This window comes from Garra rufa, chromosome 17 (genome assembly GCF_049309525.1).
Source record: "Garra rufa chromosome 17, GarRuf1.0, whole genome shotgun sequence".
Classification (NCBI taxonomy): domain Eukaryota; kingdom Metazoa; phylum Chordata; class Actinopteri; order Cypriniformes; family Cyprinidae; genus Garra; species Garra rufa.
The window spans coordinates 30,424,812-30,438,946 of NC_133377.1; the positions used below are offsets into that span (position 1 = coordinate 30,424,812).

Sequence of the window (14,135 nt, forward strand, 5' to 3'; positions counted from 1 at the left end):
CCATCTCTTATTATTTAGATTAACTCTTTTTTTTTTAACCGTTAATTTTTTGCCAAATTTTGAAAGAAAATCCCTTGATTTGCTATTTTGATCACTCGTTTCAGATTTGATACTTTACAATGCGCATAAAAACAGGGTGATGGAAACATAGCTAGTGAACCCTTACTTAATTCAATAACAGCATCCAATTTTTTTGCCTACTATATAGTAAGAAAGTAAGCATAGTTGGTCACAAATTGAATGATATTGCAATATAATATACAGTCTTTAAAACTAGAAAAGGAGCCACATGCTTTAAAAGAATTAGACAAATCTGTGTTGTTTTTTTTCTAGGACTATGAATGAAACTACATTTCGATCATTTTGTAGCCCTGGTTGGGAAACATTGGTCTAGATCAATATTAATGCCATTTAGATTAATATTAATACCATTTAGACCAAAGGTAAGGGTAAAGTTTAATTTAAGCAGTTCAAAACTTCAACAATGGACAATGAGTTGGAGATGATCTGAGGATGACATTCAACAGGTTTTGTGTACTTAACTGAACAAAATATATGTGGAGGGAAGAAAAAACTTTTAACCACACAACATACATTCAACTACTACTTCTATTCAAACCACAAAATTAATAGTGTTACATAAAGAAAAAAAAAAAAACCCAATTGCAAATGAATTCATAACATGCTATTTAGTTTTCTTAGGTCTTCTGCTCTAGTACTCAGGGGTTTCAATTTATTAAAAAGCTAACAGGAAAAGCTATTCATGTTTCTTGTGTCCTAGGACCAATTTTAAAAGTTGATTTACTGTTAGTAAATTACAATTAGCAGTCAAATTTCATCCAATGCAACTTCCAAAACTCAATTGCAGGAACATGAGTCCCTATAGAGCGACCAAGGGTTAAGTGCCTTGCTCAAGGGCAGTGGTGATAGAACCACGTTCACAATCACTCTCAGTTCCTGGGTTAGAACCTGCAACATGAATTTCAGTTTGACTGCTAGGCATCAATGCAAATTCGTATCGTAGGTTCTTCTAAAACAAAATTTGCACATTTTCTTGGCTTGGTTTCCAACACAAGGATTTACAGTAGGCAATATAAATGCTCTAGATAAATGTTCATTTTTGACTGTTGTACATATCTGAATGCAATTAAACGTACACCGCTGTGCAGTACTATCTCCGTAAATATCTAATCACCATATACAACATTAATAGAAATATATGGCCAAGAATTTCTTTGCTTTTCAACCTCTAAAAAATATGGCATTCTAAAGCTTTGTAAGTAACATTATAAAACACTCTAAATCCCCCAGTCTAGTCTCGCGCTAATCACTAGTCTCTCTATTATGCAATAATTTAAATGATTACACAAACTTGCAACTCTGCATGTTAAGATTAAAATAGATCCTTCATCAAAAACTTGAGCATTTCCACATGGCTTTAAGACCTGATGTGCCATTAAATTAACAGTTGTCTTTCTTTTTTGGGATACAGTTATTCAGAATTCACTGAGGCAAACAGGTTTGATGGAGAAAAAAAAAGAGAAACACATTAAAACTTAACGTAAGCGCAGACACAAATAATATTTCTGACTTTGTTGGACCAATCAGATGACACTAACGCAAAATATGGCATGTGTCTTTACCTCTTCAGAGAGATGGTTCATGAATACAACACTCGACGCAAGTGGAAATCTATGTAACATTACAGCTGCGCTTACATAAATACTTCCAAGTTTAACGCAATACAAAAGTGTTGAGGACATATTTTGATGATAGTGCCAAGTGTTGCCCAACCAGTGACAAAACACACTCAACTATATATATATATATAATCAGCAAAACTAAGTAATGAATTTCACTGCATGTCTCCTTGGCGTGCAGTTACACACTGGTGTGAACGAATGCAGGCTTTGGAATTGCGTCTAACTCAAGTCCTGAGAAGTAGAATGTGGAAAACACAATCGCACACGCACGCACAAACTACACTCATTGCGCACTAAGGCTATTTTGTTGAACAACTAGTCAATCGGGGAACTCGGAGGCAGCATTTCAAGTTTAGGGGATCAGCTGACGTCCTTGGGTTTGAGAACGCAGCTCACTGTCATACTCCATCAGCTCTGACCTCGTATTGTCAAGGCTTTAGCCCTCCAGTCTCTGGATAAAGGAGGTGTAAACACGTCCCCCTTTCAGTTTAATCTAGAGCTTTGTGTCGGGTGAAAATAAAAAGGAAACACGGAAAGTAGAACTAAACTAGAAACACAAACAAATCCAATGACGTTAAGTCTTTCTCGAAATGCCGTATTTGTGCATCAAATTATTTTTGATGGACTTTGAATTGGTTTTGAGGAGGCAGGGATGCTCAGTGAGATCCGGAAGGGTCCGTGGGTTCATTGGTAGGGGCTTGGCGAAGTCTCCTGTCCGGGTACTGCGCGTTGTCGAAGGCTAGACGGTGCACGGTCTGGACATGGGTCTTCAGGTTACCTTTCTGCGAGGCGCTGTAAGGACAGTATCGGCACTGGAAAGGTCGCTCACCTGAAACGGACACACAAAAAACAAGATGAGGTCAGAGCCTGGACCCCAAGGTGAGAGCGGAGCCGAGGCTGGAACCAGAGAGGAGAGAGAGGTGACGTGGCGGTGATGTTGGAGGGCTGGCTTTGAGAGCGCTGCCTTCCCTTTTCGAGAGGAAAGAACAGAGGCAGGTTGGGAAGGTGGGGGGGAGGGGCCGCGGCATGATTGATGGGCTGATGACATGCCATATGGAGACGGTTGACTGTTCCCCCCGAGGGGACGTCAGCCTTTTGTTTTCTGTTTCTGTCAGCTGTTCGTACAAACACACAAACTCACAGACACAGGAATCTCTGCCTGCCTGCCTTCCCCTGAGCAATAAGACGTCACACCGACAGTAGATGTAGAAAGTCTAGGCATATCAAGTTTTGCGAGGAGAGGAGAACTTGACAACCACACACAGACCTAGTTTCTCCTTCTGCCCATGTCTGTTTGGGGCTCAAGCCTGGAATAATTGTCAGAGTCCCAGTTTCAGCGTTTAATTAGACTGATGTACAACGTTGTCCTCGTGCAATCGCATAAAAATATCCCCCCACACCTGAGCAAAACAAATGAGTCTGCCATTCAATTTCTCTGTATTATTATTTTTGAAAAATGAATGAATTATCCACTAGGAAATAATTGTCATTCCGAGGGGCTGAAAGAGGGGTATTATCATAAATCATGCCTCATAAAAAAATGAAGACAGACACAATTAATCAGGACTATCTGAGGCTGGGTTGCGCCGGCTGCCTGATAAGGTCTGCGGCACAGTAAGAGCTCATCCAGGGGCATCGTGGTTCCCTAGAGGAGTGGAAAGTGAAACCCCGATCCAAAACAGAACCCACCAAATTACATTAAAGGTTATTGTCAGAACATCACCGAGAGTGCGGCACAAATTTAATTTGACCTTTACTCTCAGCCTGCTTTTGCCATTTGTAATATGCAACACATGCAAAGGGGGTAATTCATTAAGGGCGGGCCTCCCCGCTACAGCAAAGCGCATCTCCGATTGTTAAGGTGGGACGCGATCCATTTGATCCCCTAGCGTTGGCTTATTTCTACAACTTTCTATGTGCTAACAACAATGGCAGGTAGAAACTGCGTATCACAGAATGAAGAAAGATGAAGAAATGACTGACAGGACAGCAAAAAAACACAAGATACACACAAATAAATCAAACAACCGAACGAAAAGTGAAACATACTTGTTTGGGGGCTTCTGTAGAGGATGGACTCCAGTTCCCACGAGTCCATTGGACTCAAACATCACTGTGGGAGCAAGGTGGCCGGGTTAAACAGAGGAAATCAAATTTATAATGTTGCAAAAATTGGAACTTGTTCCCTTTTATTGTTACCTAGCAGGGTGGCAAACATCTTTCTAGAAAAAAATAAACTTTTAAATCAACATAAAATCTAAATTTTATGTACACCTTTTAACTTTTATGAATGACCCAATGACACTTCATTCCAAAAATAATAATAAAAGATGTTTTCTTTTTGGCTAAAGTCACCAAGCCCTCATACTTTTCCATCCAACCACATAAAATAAAGACTAATAGTTCACCCAAAAATGAAAATTCTGTCAATAATTACTCATGCTGTTCTAAACTCGTAAGACCTTCGTTAATCTTAGAAACACAAATTAAGGTATTTCTGATAAATCAGAGTTTTTTTCTCACCCTGCAAAGACAGCAACCCAGCTGACATGTTCAAGGACCAGAAAGGTCCCAGATAGCACATGTGCATCTGCAAGATGTCTGTTAAAGATCACTTGATCTGTGATGTACATTTGCTATCAAGGGTAGTAAGGACATATTCTAAATAGTCCATGTGACATCTGTCCCAGATAGCACACATGTCTGTCTGCAAGATGTCTGTTAAAGATCGTTTGACCTGGAAAGCATCTGCTGTATACAAATATCAGACAGATGCCTGTAAGATGTCAGTTTTACATACATTCTAAATCATAAACATCTTAAAGACATCTAATAGACGTCTATTTGACATCTAAAAGGAAATATCCTATAGACGTATTGCAGTTGAGCAAACACTCTAAAAAATGTAAACGCAGATGTCAAATAGACGTCTCTGTGATGTACATGTGCTATCAGGGGTGGTTCAACCTTAATTTTATGAAGTCACGACCCTGATAGCACACGTACATCACAGAGACGTTTATTTGGCATCTGCATTTACATCTGCAAGACATACTTTTTAGAGCAATACTTCTATAGGACGTCTCCTATCAGATGTTATATAGAAGTCTATTAGATGTCTTTAAGATGTTTATGGTTTAGAATGTATGTAAAACTGACATCTTACAGATGTCTGTCAGATGTTTGTACACAGCAGATGCTTTCCAGATCAAGTGAACTTTAACAGACATCTTGCAGAAGTATGGGGAAAATACTTTTGTACTTCAACATTACGGTTGAACCACTGATGTCACATGAACTATTTTAATGATGTCCTTCCTACCTTTCTGGGCCTTGAACATGTCAGTTGCTGTCTATGCAGGGTCAGAAAGCTCTTAAATTTAATAAAAATATCTTAATTTGTGTTCCAACAATAAACAAAGGTCTTTTGGATTTGGTAAAACATGTGGGTGAGTAATTAATGACAATTTTCATTTTTTGGGTAACCTATCACTATTATATTACAAAAATAAAATTGGTTGCTATTGCGTTTCACATCAACTTTAATGCTATTTCTGCTTTCCTGGTCACCTTCAAAGAAAGCATCAAGCATCCTCAAAGCAGGAATCCATTTTAAAAGCACTAAGGTGCAAACCCAGAATCCACCCGCTCATCGAGCATTAGCCGTAAAGGCCTTGAATTAGCATCACCAGTTAGCGTGGCCGCGGCAGACAGTGAACTGAAACTACCAATTTAAAGTGACACACAGAGTTAGTGTGCATGCTAATGGAGGCCGGGGGCCCCTGCCCCACTTCATTTGGAAGCTCACACTGAAGAGAGCAATCATTGATGACGTTGATTGTAAGTCTATGTGCGCAGAGAGAGAGGGAGCTCTGTAAAATGTAGCATTTGGCCTCTGTCACTGGGGATCAGTCTGGCTAGCATGTGCAACCTTCACACACTCTTAAAAAAAAAAAAAAAAAAAAAAAATCATTCCTAGTCATAATCTGAGCAGCTAAGTGCACCCTGTTTAAAGGAGTGGAGGAAATCCTATTCATTTAGACTACTGCGAATAGTACATGACCTCTTTATATTATTAAAAAGCTGCCACGGTGCATGCTAATGACGTGCAATAGCACTTCCCCCAGTAACCAGAAAGTAAATTTAGTAAATACTCATAGCAAAGGTCATTTCAAAATTCATGAAGTGATACAAAATCAAATTGTAAATCCAATAATGCAAACATAAAATACTGCACAACTTCATTACAGATTTATGTTGTATGAAAGTTTGTTGATGAACATGAATGATGGATATAATCTTATCTGTGATGAAATGAAGGCTCCTGATTGAATAGGTGTGTGTGTATGTGTGTGTGTGGTTTGACGAGAAGACAAGGGCAAACTGTCACATTTTCTCAGCGAGCATTTGACGCATATCATACTGGACTGGTGACTGCTCAGCTTATTAGCATGCACAATTACAGCTCCATAAGTGACATCTGATTAATAATGTATACAATTTTCACAGGTCAGAGTCACACGCAAATATGTTTGCGGCGGGGAAAAAAGAAAGAGTCTCGTCCAAGGACAGAGAAAGATCGCTCGTTATACATACACACACACACTTGCACATAAATGCATACATGTACATTTAAATATATATGAATATTTGATGCATATATATAGGAAAATTGGCAGCTTCTTATAAAGCATGACTATATGGGTCAAAGACGAAAAAGAGTTTAAGCATAAAAACAAATAGTTGTTTTTTCATTAATTCTACATTTTTTAAATTTGCCACTATCCTAGATTTTGCCCATTTGTCAGTAAGAATTTTTTACTCATTTAAAACACAAATTTAATATGCTCCCTTATTCTTTTATATATTTTAATATGTACAAGTCAGAATAAGCATGTTGTTTGAATTTTTACATAAATATTGTGTTACACTGAATGACAGTGTAACAGTAGTTCAACCAAATGTTGACATTTTATTCTCCAAAAACCTATTTAAAACCTTAAAATTAGTCACTTTACTTGCATTTAATGTGCTTTCCATAGATATAAAAATCACTACTATAAATTTCTTTTGACGTGGTCTTCTTAATGTAATTTTTTGTTGTATTGGTAAAAATTTTACTTTTTCTAATTTTTTTTTCATATATTTTTGATGGTTTTATTGCGTAACACTAAAACTTTAGTATCTTTTAAAATTACATATATGTGAGCCTGGACTACAACACCAGTCATAAAGGATAAAAAAAAAAAAAATTTAATTGAAAATTGATGTATGGTTTGTTAGGATAGGACAATATTTGGCCGAGATATGACTATTTGAAAATCTGGAATCTGAGGGTGCAAAAATCTAAATATTGAGAAAGGTTGTTCTAATGAAGTTCTTAGGAATGCATATTACTAATCAAAAATTAAGTTCTGTAGGAAATTTAGAAAATATCTTGATGGAACAAGACCTTTACTCAATATGCTAACGATTTTTGGCGATAATTTTGACCAATAAAATGTATTTTTGTGCTTCTTAAGACTGGTTTTGTGGTCCAGGGTCACATATTTATAAATATATTAATGAGGATAAAATTAAATAAGACAAAAAAAAGACAGAAAACTGATATAATGTGAGATTAAAAGCACTTGCACTACGCTGAAATTTATATTTTATATATTTACCATCATGACATTAAAAACAGGATTTTTTAAATAAAGGATCTTATTTTAATATATGTAACATATTTGTAACGGTAACGTCATAAAAATGTCACAAAGCAGTATTTTAAATTAGAAAAAAAAAAAAAATATGCAAAAAAATTAAACTCAAGTTAGTAGATTGAGTTAATTACGGTCTAACTCTGATGTGCATGTTTGTCTCTAGTGTGTGTTTCTCACCTGTGTGGGATCTCATATGTGTGCGGTAATGGCTGGGCTGGTTGAAGCTCTTCCTGCACACTGGACACACATACTCCCCCTGCTGAGACCCTGACCTCGCGAACCCTACAGTTCACGCACGCAAACAGAGAAAGAGAAATGAAAATTAATAGGAAAAACATGTAGGCAAACTTACACGGAACAGAAAGAGAGGTTAAGAGACGGAGAGAGAGAGAGAGGGAGGAAGCATCATTAGTATGTTTTATGTGTCATTATGGGAGGCTACCTTCAGGGCTTGGATGGGGAGCTGTCACGCTGCATCACGAGAGCATCTCCGACAGCCTGACATGAACACAGGCCCATGTGACCGCATAAATTACAGTGAATTAAAAGCCTTGCCCTGTGATGTGCCCCCATCTGCGCTACCATGTCACATGTCAGGTGTGCTGCTTTCCCCTTCCTCCCTCTCTCCTCGTCTCCTTCCCTCTCGCTCTCACTGCTCTTTTCCTGCCCGTCGCTCTAGCTATGTCAGCCCTCGTCCGCACGGGGGGAATCGCTCGGACACATGCGCGTCGGTGAAGGACTCGCTGAAGTAACAGGAACGGATGTGGAACCTGAAGCACCCGGCATCTCGTTCGCCCTTAGGGTGCTTTGAGAGCGCGAGCTGAAACGCTGTCCCTTTGGCTCCTGTCCGTCACCTGGCACTGGTGGTCCTACCTGCTCTGACCCCTCAGGCCCGCTTTGTTATAGTGCCGAATTGTGACTGAGAGTGTTGGTGGCAGTAGTAAGCAAGGCTACGTTTAGTAAACATGAGTCCGTGAGTTATTACCATACCGGAGCGACGCAACAGGAAAAGCAGCGGACAGCACAAACAAAAGGAAAGTCTAATATTGGAAAGGTCACTTTATTGTATGTGACTCAAAGGGCTAAAGAGAGCGCTGATGATATCAGGCCAGACAGTTGACAGAAATTTCCACTGTCTTTCCGCGGAACTACACTCACTGATGCCGGCCAACTGGAGCACCGCCTGGCAAAATGTCCTTAAATGAAGTGGAATGGAAAAAAAAGCATTTGAAAATATTTTTCAAAGCAGCTGGTGGCTTAATTTGACTCCTCTTGCTCTTTCGTTCATTCACTCGTTGAGTGTGCTGTTTTGCATATTTGTGGCATCGAGGCGCTCTAACCCCTCGGAGAGCGCCCGGCGTGCCGTTACGAGCCCGATGTTTAAGGCTCGCGATGCCTCTCAGCGATAGCTGTCTGAAATGTTTTTACACACTTTCGTAGGTTACACGATGATGAAGAGATTACTCAATAGTTCCATTAACCTTTGCGTATGCGCATGCTGGCACAACGGCGTGTACGTGTGGGGTGCTATGTGCCATTTTAGCCCTCACTGTTCTCATTTGTCATTTCAGCTCAGGAGTAAATGTAGTTAATGTGCCTTTGCTGAATAATTCAAGTACTGTGAACTGACAACTGTTTGTCAGCATGTCAATCTTTACCTGTTTGCACAATAAACTGATAAATTCTGTCTGAATAAATTTGTCAGAACAAATAAAGATTAAACACTACAAACTAAAATCAATTAGAATACTACAAGTGAATTTACAACATGTCTACACCGGATGCGAGTGGCGCGTTACAACACAACAATCCCCAACAGTAAACTGATGCCTCGTTCCATTTATGATATACTGATACGAAGTTCAAACGATTTTAACTGTCGCTTTGTCGCGTCCAGAGTAGATAGACTTTAATTGTTGTTAGGCGTTAAAACATTATGAAAAATTTTGACTCATGTTCATCACAAACAGGAGAATATGTAAGTCCAGTGTGCACTAACCCATTGCCAATCTAAGTAACATGACTTTTAAAACGATGGGCTCAAAATACATCAGAGAGGGACGAAAAATATTTGGAGACACAAATCCCTATAAACTTGCTTAACCCTTAAATGCATACCTTGGGTCTTTAGCGACCCGGGACGTCATTTACTACCCTCTCCATCCTTTATTTTTTTAAGTGTGGCATCAGCTTTCAGTATTTCTCAATCTATTCATTATTAACAAGAAAACAAGAAAAAATATAAAAAAAAAAGAATGCCTGGTTTCTGATTCATTTTTTGTAAAAAGTGTATAGGGTCGCTAGAGACCCGAGGTGTATAATAGTGTAAGTATATTTTTTGTGCGCAAAAATATGTAAATATATTTTGCAACAGTCACTTTGTCGCGTCCAGTGTAGACAGACTTGAGCTGTTGCGGCGCAGCACGACACGCGTTCGGTGTAGACATGGTGTCAGTTCACTCAAAAATGAAAATTCTGTCAGTAATTACTCGCCCTCATGTTGTTCCAAACCTGTAAGACCTTTGTTCATCTTCAGAGCACAAATTAAGATAGGTACCAAGAAAGAACATTGACAAAATAGTCCATGTGACATCAGTGGTTCAAGCTACGAGTATACTTTTTATGCAATAAACTAGTGAATATCACAATGCATGCGCACAGCTTCCTTGCATATAAACAATGCATGTTGTTGACGTAGAGCACGTGTGCACCGTGTATTGTTTATGTTTAGAGGAAAATGGGCCAAAATGGCACTAGGCTGATGCACAGCTGAAGAATTGTTGAATAAAGTCGATTGAACCACTGATGTCACATGGATGATTTTATCAAATGTTCTTGTTACCTTTCTGTGTCTTAAACGTGGAAGGACCCTTGCTGTCTATGGAGGGTCAGAGAGCTCTTGGATTTCATCAAAAATGTCCTAATTTGTGCTCCGAAGAGCACAGGTTTGGCACAACATGAGGATAAGTGAGTAATGACAGAATTTTCATTTTTGGATGAACTAACCCTTTAATGTTTCATCTTTGCATTGATGTGTCATTGCATTAGATCATAACATCAAACTATATTTTTTGCACTTTTCAAATCAAAATATTTTACAAAAGAATGCTATTGATTGATTGTGATAGGATCTTACATTTTTGAAAGTTTCTTAAATCTCCAAATACTTTTTGGGCCACTGTACAATAAATTTAAACTTGTTGGGAAAAAATAGCAGTAGAAATCATACCTGCTTGCTCTGCCATCGAGTTGCTGAAGCCCCAGTGGTGGTAGAGGGCAGCTATATCGTGAGGACTGCAGTTCTTCAAGAAACTCAGGATGTCCGCCACAGGTTCTGGACCGTCGGTCGTCGACTGTCTCTTGGACTGGGAGTGCGAGGATGGGCCGCTCAAGCCAAGTCTGTTCCAGTGGTCATAGCCAGCCACGGACGGTGTATCCTGAGCTTGAGAATCGGACCTGCTGGGGGTCTGAGGAGCATAGGCTTTGGAGCTCCTCTGATCTGAGAGTTTGTGTTTGCTAGAGAGCATAAAATGAAGTCCCTCTTGAGGTAGCAGACTACTCTCCATCACTCTGCTTCCTGTCTTTGGGTTTCCAATCTTCTGAGGACTTGCCGTAGGCCGTGAAGAACTGTTTTGATGGACGTCTGTTTTGTGTTTACTGCCTGCCAACTCATCTGTCCTGGACTTGCTGGTCTTGTGTTTGGACGAGTGAGATGATGCCCCCGGTGCTGTGGCCACATGCCAGCTCTTGCTTTGCGAGGAGCTGGACTCTACGCTACTTGTCTGAGGTTTTGATTTCTTCATCCCTCCAGGGCTGCAATCAGGTGCACTCGTTCGGGAAGTTCTTATCAGCGGTAGAGAGGGGCAGTCCTTACCCTCCAGAAACGGAGGTGGCCCGGTGCGTCTCTTGAAATCAAGAAGGGATTTTGGCCCCTTGAGGCCATTTCTCGGAGCCCACTTAGGCACCAACGTAGTGCTGTCAACTTTGTGTGCAATTCGTTGGTGGATCCAGAGAACTTCTGGATAGAGCGTTGCATAGGAGCAATAAGGACACTGGTGTCGAACCAAACTTTTCAGTAACATAGAAGAAACCCCTTCTTTTTCGTTATCTACCTCCATGGAAAGATTAAGCAGATTAGCATCTGATTTATCCGTGGTGCTACTTTCTTCTGACCCCTTGGTCTTTTCCTCCTCAGTTTTTGAAGCGGCATCGCTCTGTGCTGCCCTCTCCAGGTGAGTTGAGCTGGTGTAGGGCCAGTAAGGCTGCTGCAGCAGGGCATTTCTCAGCCTTGGGAAGCCTGTGTTGTTGATTTGTTGAGGTTGGCTTTGGCTGAGTGAGCTGGTTAAGGCATCACTCCTCTGGCCCCAGTTCCTGATTGCCGAATGATGCGTTTGGGCATGGGCAGCGATGGCCGAGGGCTCTGCGGTGCAAAAGTCACAGTGCTCACAGGTGTATGGCTTTTTATCTGTCATGAAAACAATAAATATGGATTTGTAACTACACAACAATAGCATGTTCTGAACAAAAGCCAGCAATCAGGTAGGGTTGTGCCGATAGACGATAGTATCGTGTATCGTCGATAGTCAGAGATATCGCCTGTTGCTGATGCCTTTGACGATCGTTAGACGATTATTATTATTATCCGTCAACAAAGAACTTAACTTTAGCAATGCAGCACAGAGTCTGTTCTAGGATGCTTCAGAAACTTGCCGCGGTATAAACACACGCATAGAGAGGCCACCGCGCCTTAACGCACCTCGTGCAGTGAAAATGGGAGATTTTCATCATCCAGTACGGTGGTACATTAACTGATTCTAAAGGGAGTGTTATATTATATTAGCATTGCAGTCATTAGGATAACAGAGGTAGTAAAACCTGGTTCAGGCTGAATTAATTACGATGTATCATAATCAGTCTGTATATAGTAAACAAACATTCATCTCAGTAACGTCTATAGGCGTTAATTAGAATTACGATGCGATCAGATGGCGCTTAACATACGCACGTGAATTACACGCACATCACTTCTCCGCATTCAATATGAACTTAACTACAACATCACCTGATGACAACCTTCAGACATACAGCGGTAACATTATCGCAATATGACGGGTAAAGAAAGATTCATTCATTTACATTCTGGCACGCACATTTACAGCTCACTCACTGACGATAGCAGAGAATGAAACCGAAAGTAACTTGAACAACTCCGGCAGAACTACAGTGAGAGCTCTGTACACGCACAACTTAATCATATGGCAAAAGAAAGTCTACCTTTACAAAACGAATAAGGAATTTAGTACAGAGATAATTAATTAAATTAGCACGATAGTATCGTGTATCGGCGATCTCTCAGGCTGACGATAGGGCGATATGAAAATTGAGCATATCGCCCAACACTACAATCAGGACAACGCTAAACTTAAGAGACCGGAATTCAAAACTGTTTTGGAGTTTCACCACAAGATGGCGCCACATAACTACTTAATTCTACTTCAGTACCTGTACAGAAGTTCATGTTCATGATAGGAAATTAATTTAAAGAGGTTAGAGAAAGTAATATGTGACCCTGGACCACAAAACCAGTCATAAGGGTCAATTTTTGGAAATTGAGATTTATACATTATCTGAAAGCTGAATAAATAAGCTTTCCATTGATGTTGTTAGGATAGGGACAATATTTGGCTGAGATACAACTATTTGATAATCTGGAATCTGAGAGTGCAAATAAATAAATAAATAAATAAAAATACTGAGAAAATCGCCTTTAAAGTTGTCCAGATTCTATTATTCAAATATTTCTATTGGGTGTTCTAGTCACCAAAGAATTCTGACAAATCTGAGGTTTCCACTAAAATATTAGGCAGCAAAACGTATGATCAGCTTTTCAGCACTGATAATATTTAGAAATGTTTCTTAAGCACCAAATCAATAATATATGAACAACATGTGACATATTCTGATTTAACTACTGCATACACAGTATAATTGTCTAATATAATGCAACATTTAAAAACACTCTATGGCATTGTATACCACACATGTAAATAATCATCTGCATAGTTAACATAAGGTCAAAAACTTAACAGTGGTAGCACAATCACACGTAGTTTGTTTAACAGTAGTACAATAGAGCAACAGACTACTGGGCCTGGGAACTTTGCCTGGGACTACCTCTTCTCATCTGTCAGCAAGATGTTTGTTTACATTTAACATGTCTGCAATCTCTCAGTAGCTCTCTCTCTCTTTCTATTCTCTCTCTCTCAAGCCATCTGGATTGCATTTGGTGGCTTACACTAGCTGCTGTGCAGCCTTCATTCCAACCTCTCTGAGGTTATTTTTGAGCCAATTCGGAGAGGGGGGTCCTTTGAGATAAACTTTACACGAACGTAATGGCCATGACTGCGTTCCTACATTCTTTCTGCCTTTTAGTAGAAAACCTAAAGAGGAACTAATATATTACTAACATATTTAAAAAAAAATATATGAATTTTGTAGAGTAGATAAGTAGTGTGGAAGAGCATTCTACAGTCTTCACACCTACATAAAAATATCAGCAGTGAGTGGACATCTGTTTCAACTCTTACACAATGAAACCTCTGTTCTGGAGCATTCCATCTGTGTCAATCCCTAAGAGGGCATCTATTGTTTAAGGCAATTTTATTTTACTTAACTTTGTGTTAACAAAGGGTAGTTTTATAAGATCTACAAGTCTACTATAAGTCTT

General features: G+C 39.6%; 1 protein-coding gene across 3 annotated transcripts in view; it reads right to left on the bottom strand.

The window, feature by feature from the left end:
• Positions 1 to 444: 444 nt before the first annotated feature.
• The window catches only part of znf516 (zinc finger protein 516), a 50,939-nt gene continuing 37,248 nt past the window's right edge, over positions 445 to 14,135 (bottom strand). For 2 of the 3 annotated variants that reach the window (XM_073821759.1, XM_073821760.1), the window contains exons 3-5: positions 10,638 to 11,873; positions 7,586 to 7,690; positions 445 to 2,532 (exon numbers count right to left, since the gene is read on the bottom strand). In XM_073821759.1, coding sequence (XP_073677860.1) covers positions 2,360 to 2,532; positions 7,586 to 7,690; positions 10,638 to 11,873 — 1,514 coding nt within the window. In that variant the 3' untranslated portion in view covers positions 445 to 2,359. Of the gene's footprint in view, positions 2,533 to 3,752; positions 3,817 to 7,585; positions 7,691 to 10,637; positions 11,874 to 14,135 lie in introns of all 3 variants that reach the window. The other variant, XM_073821761.1, reaches the window with a different exon arrangement.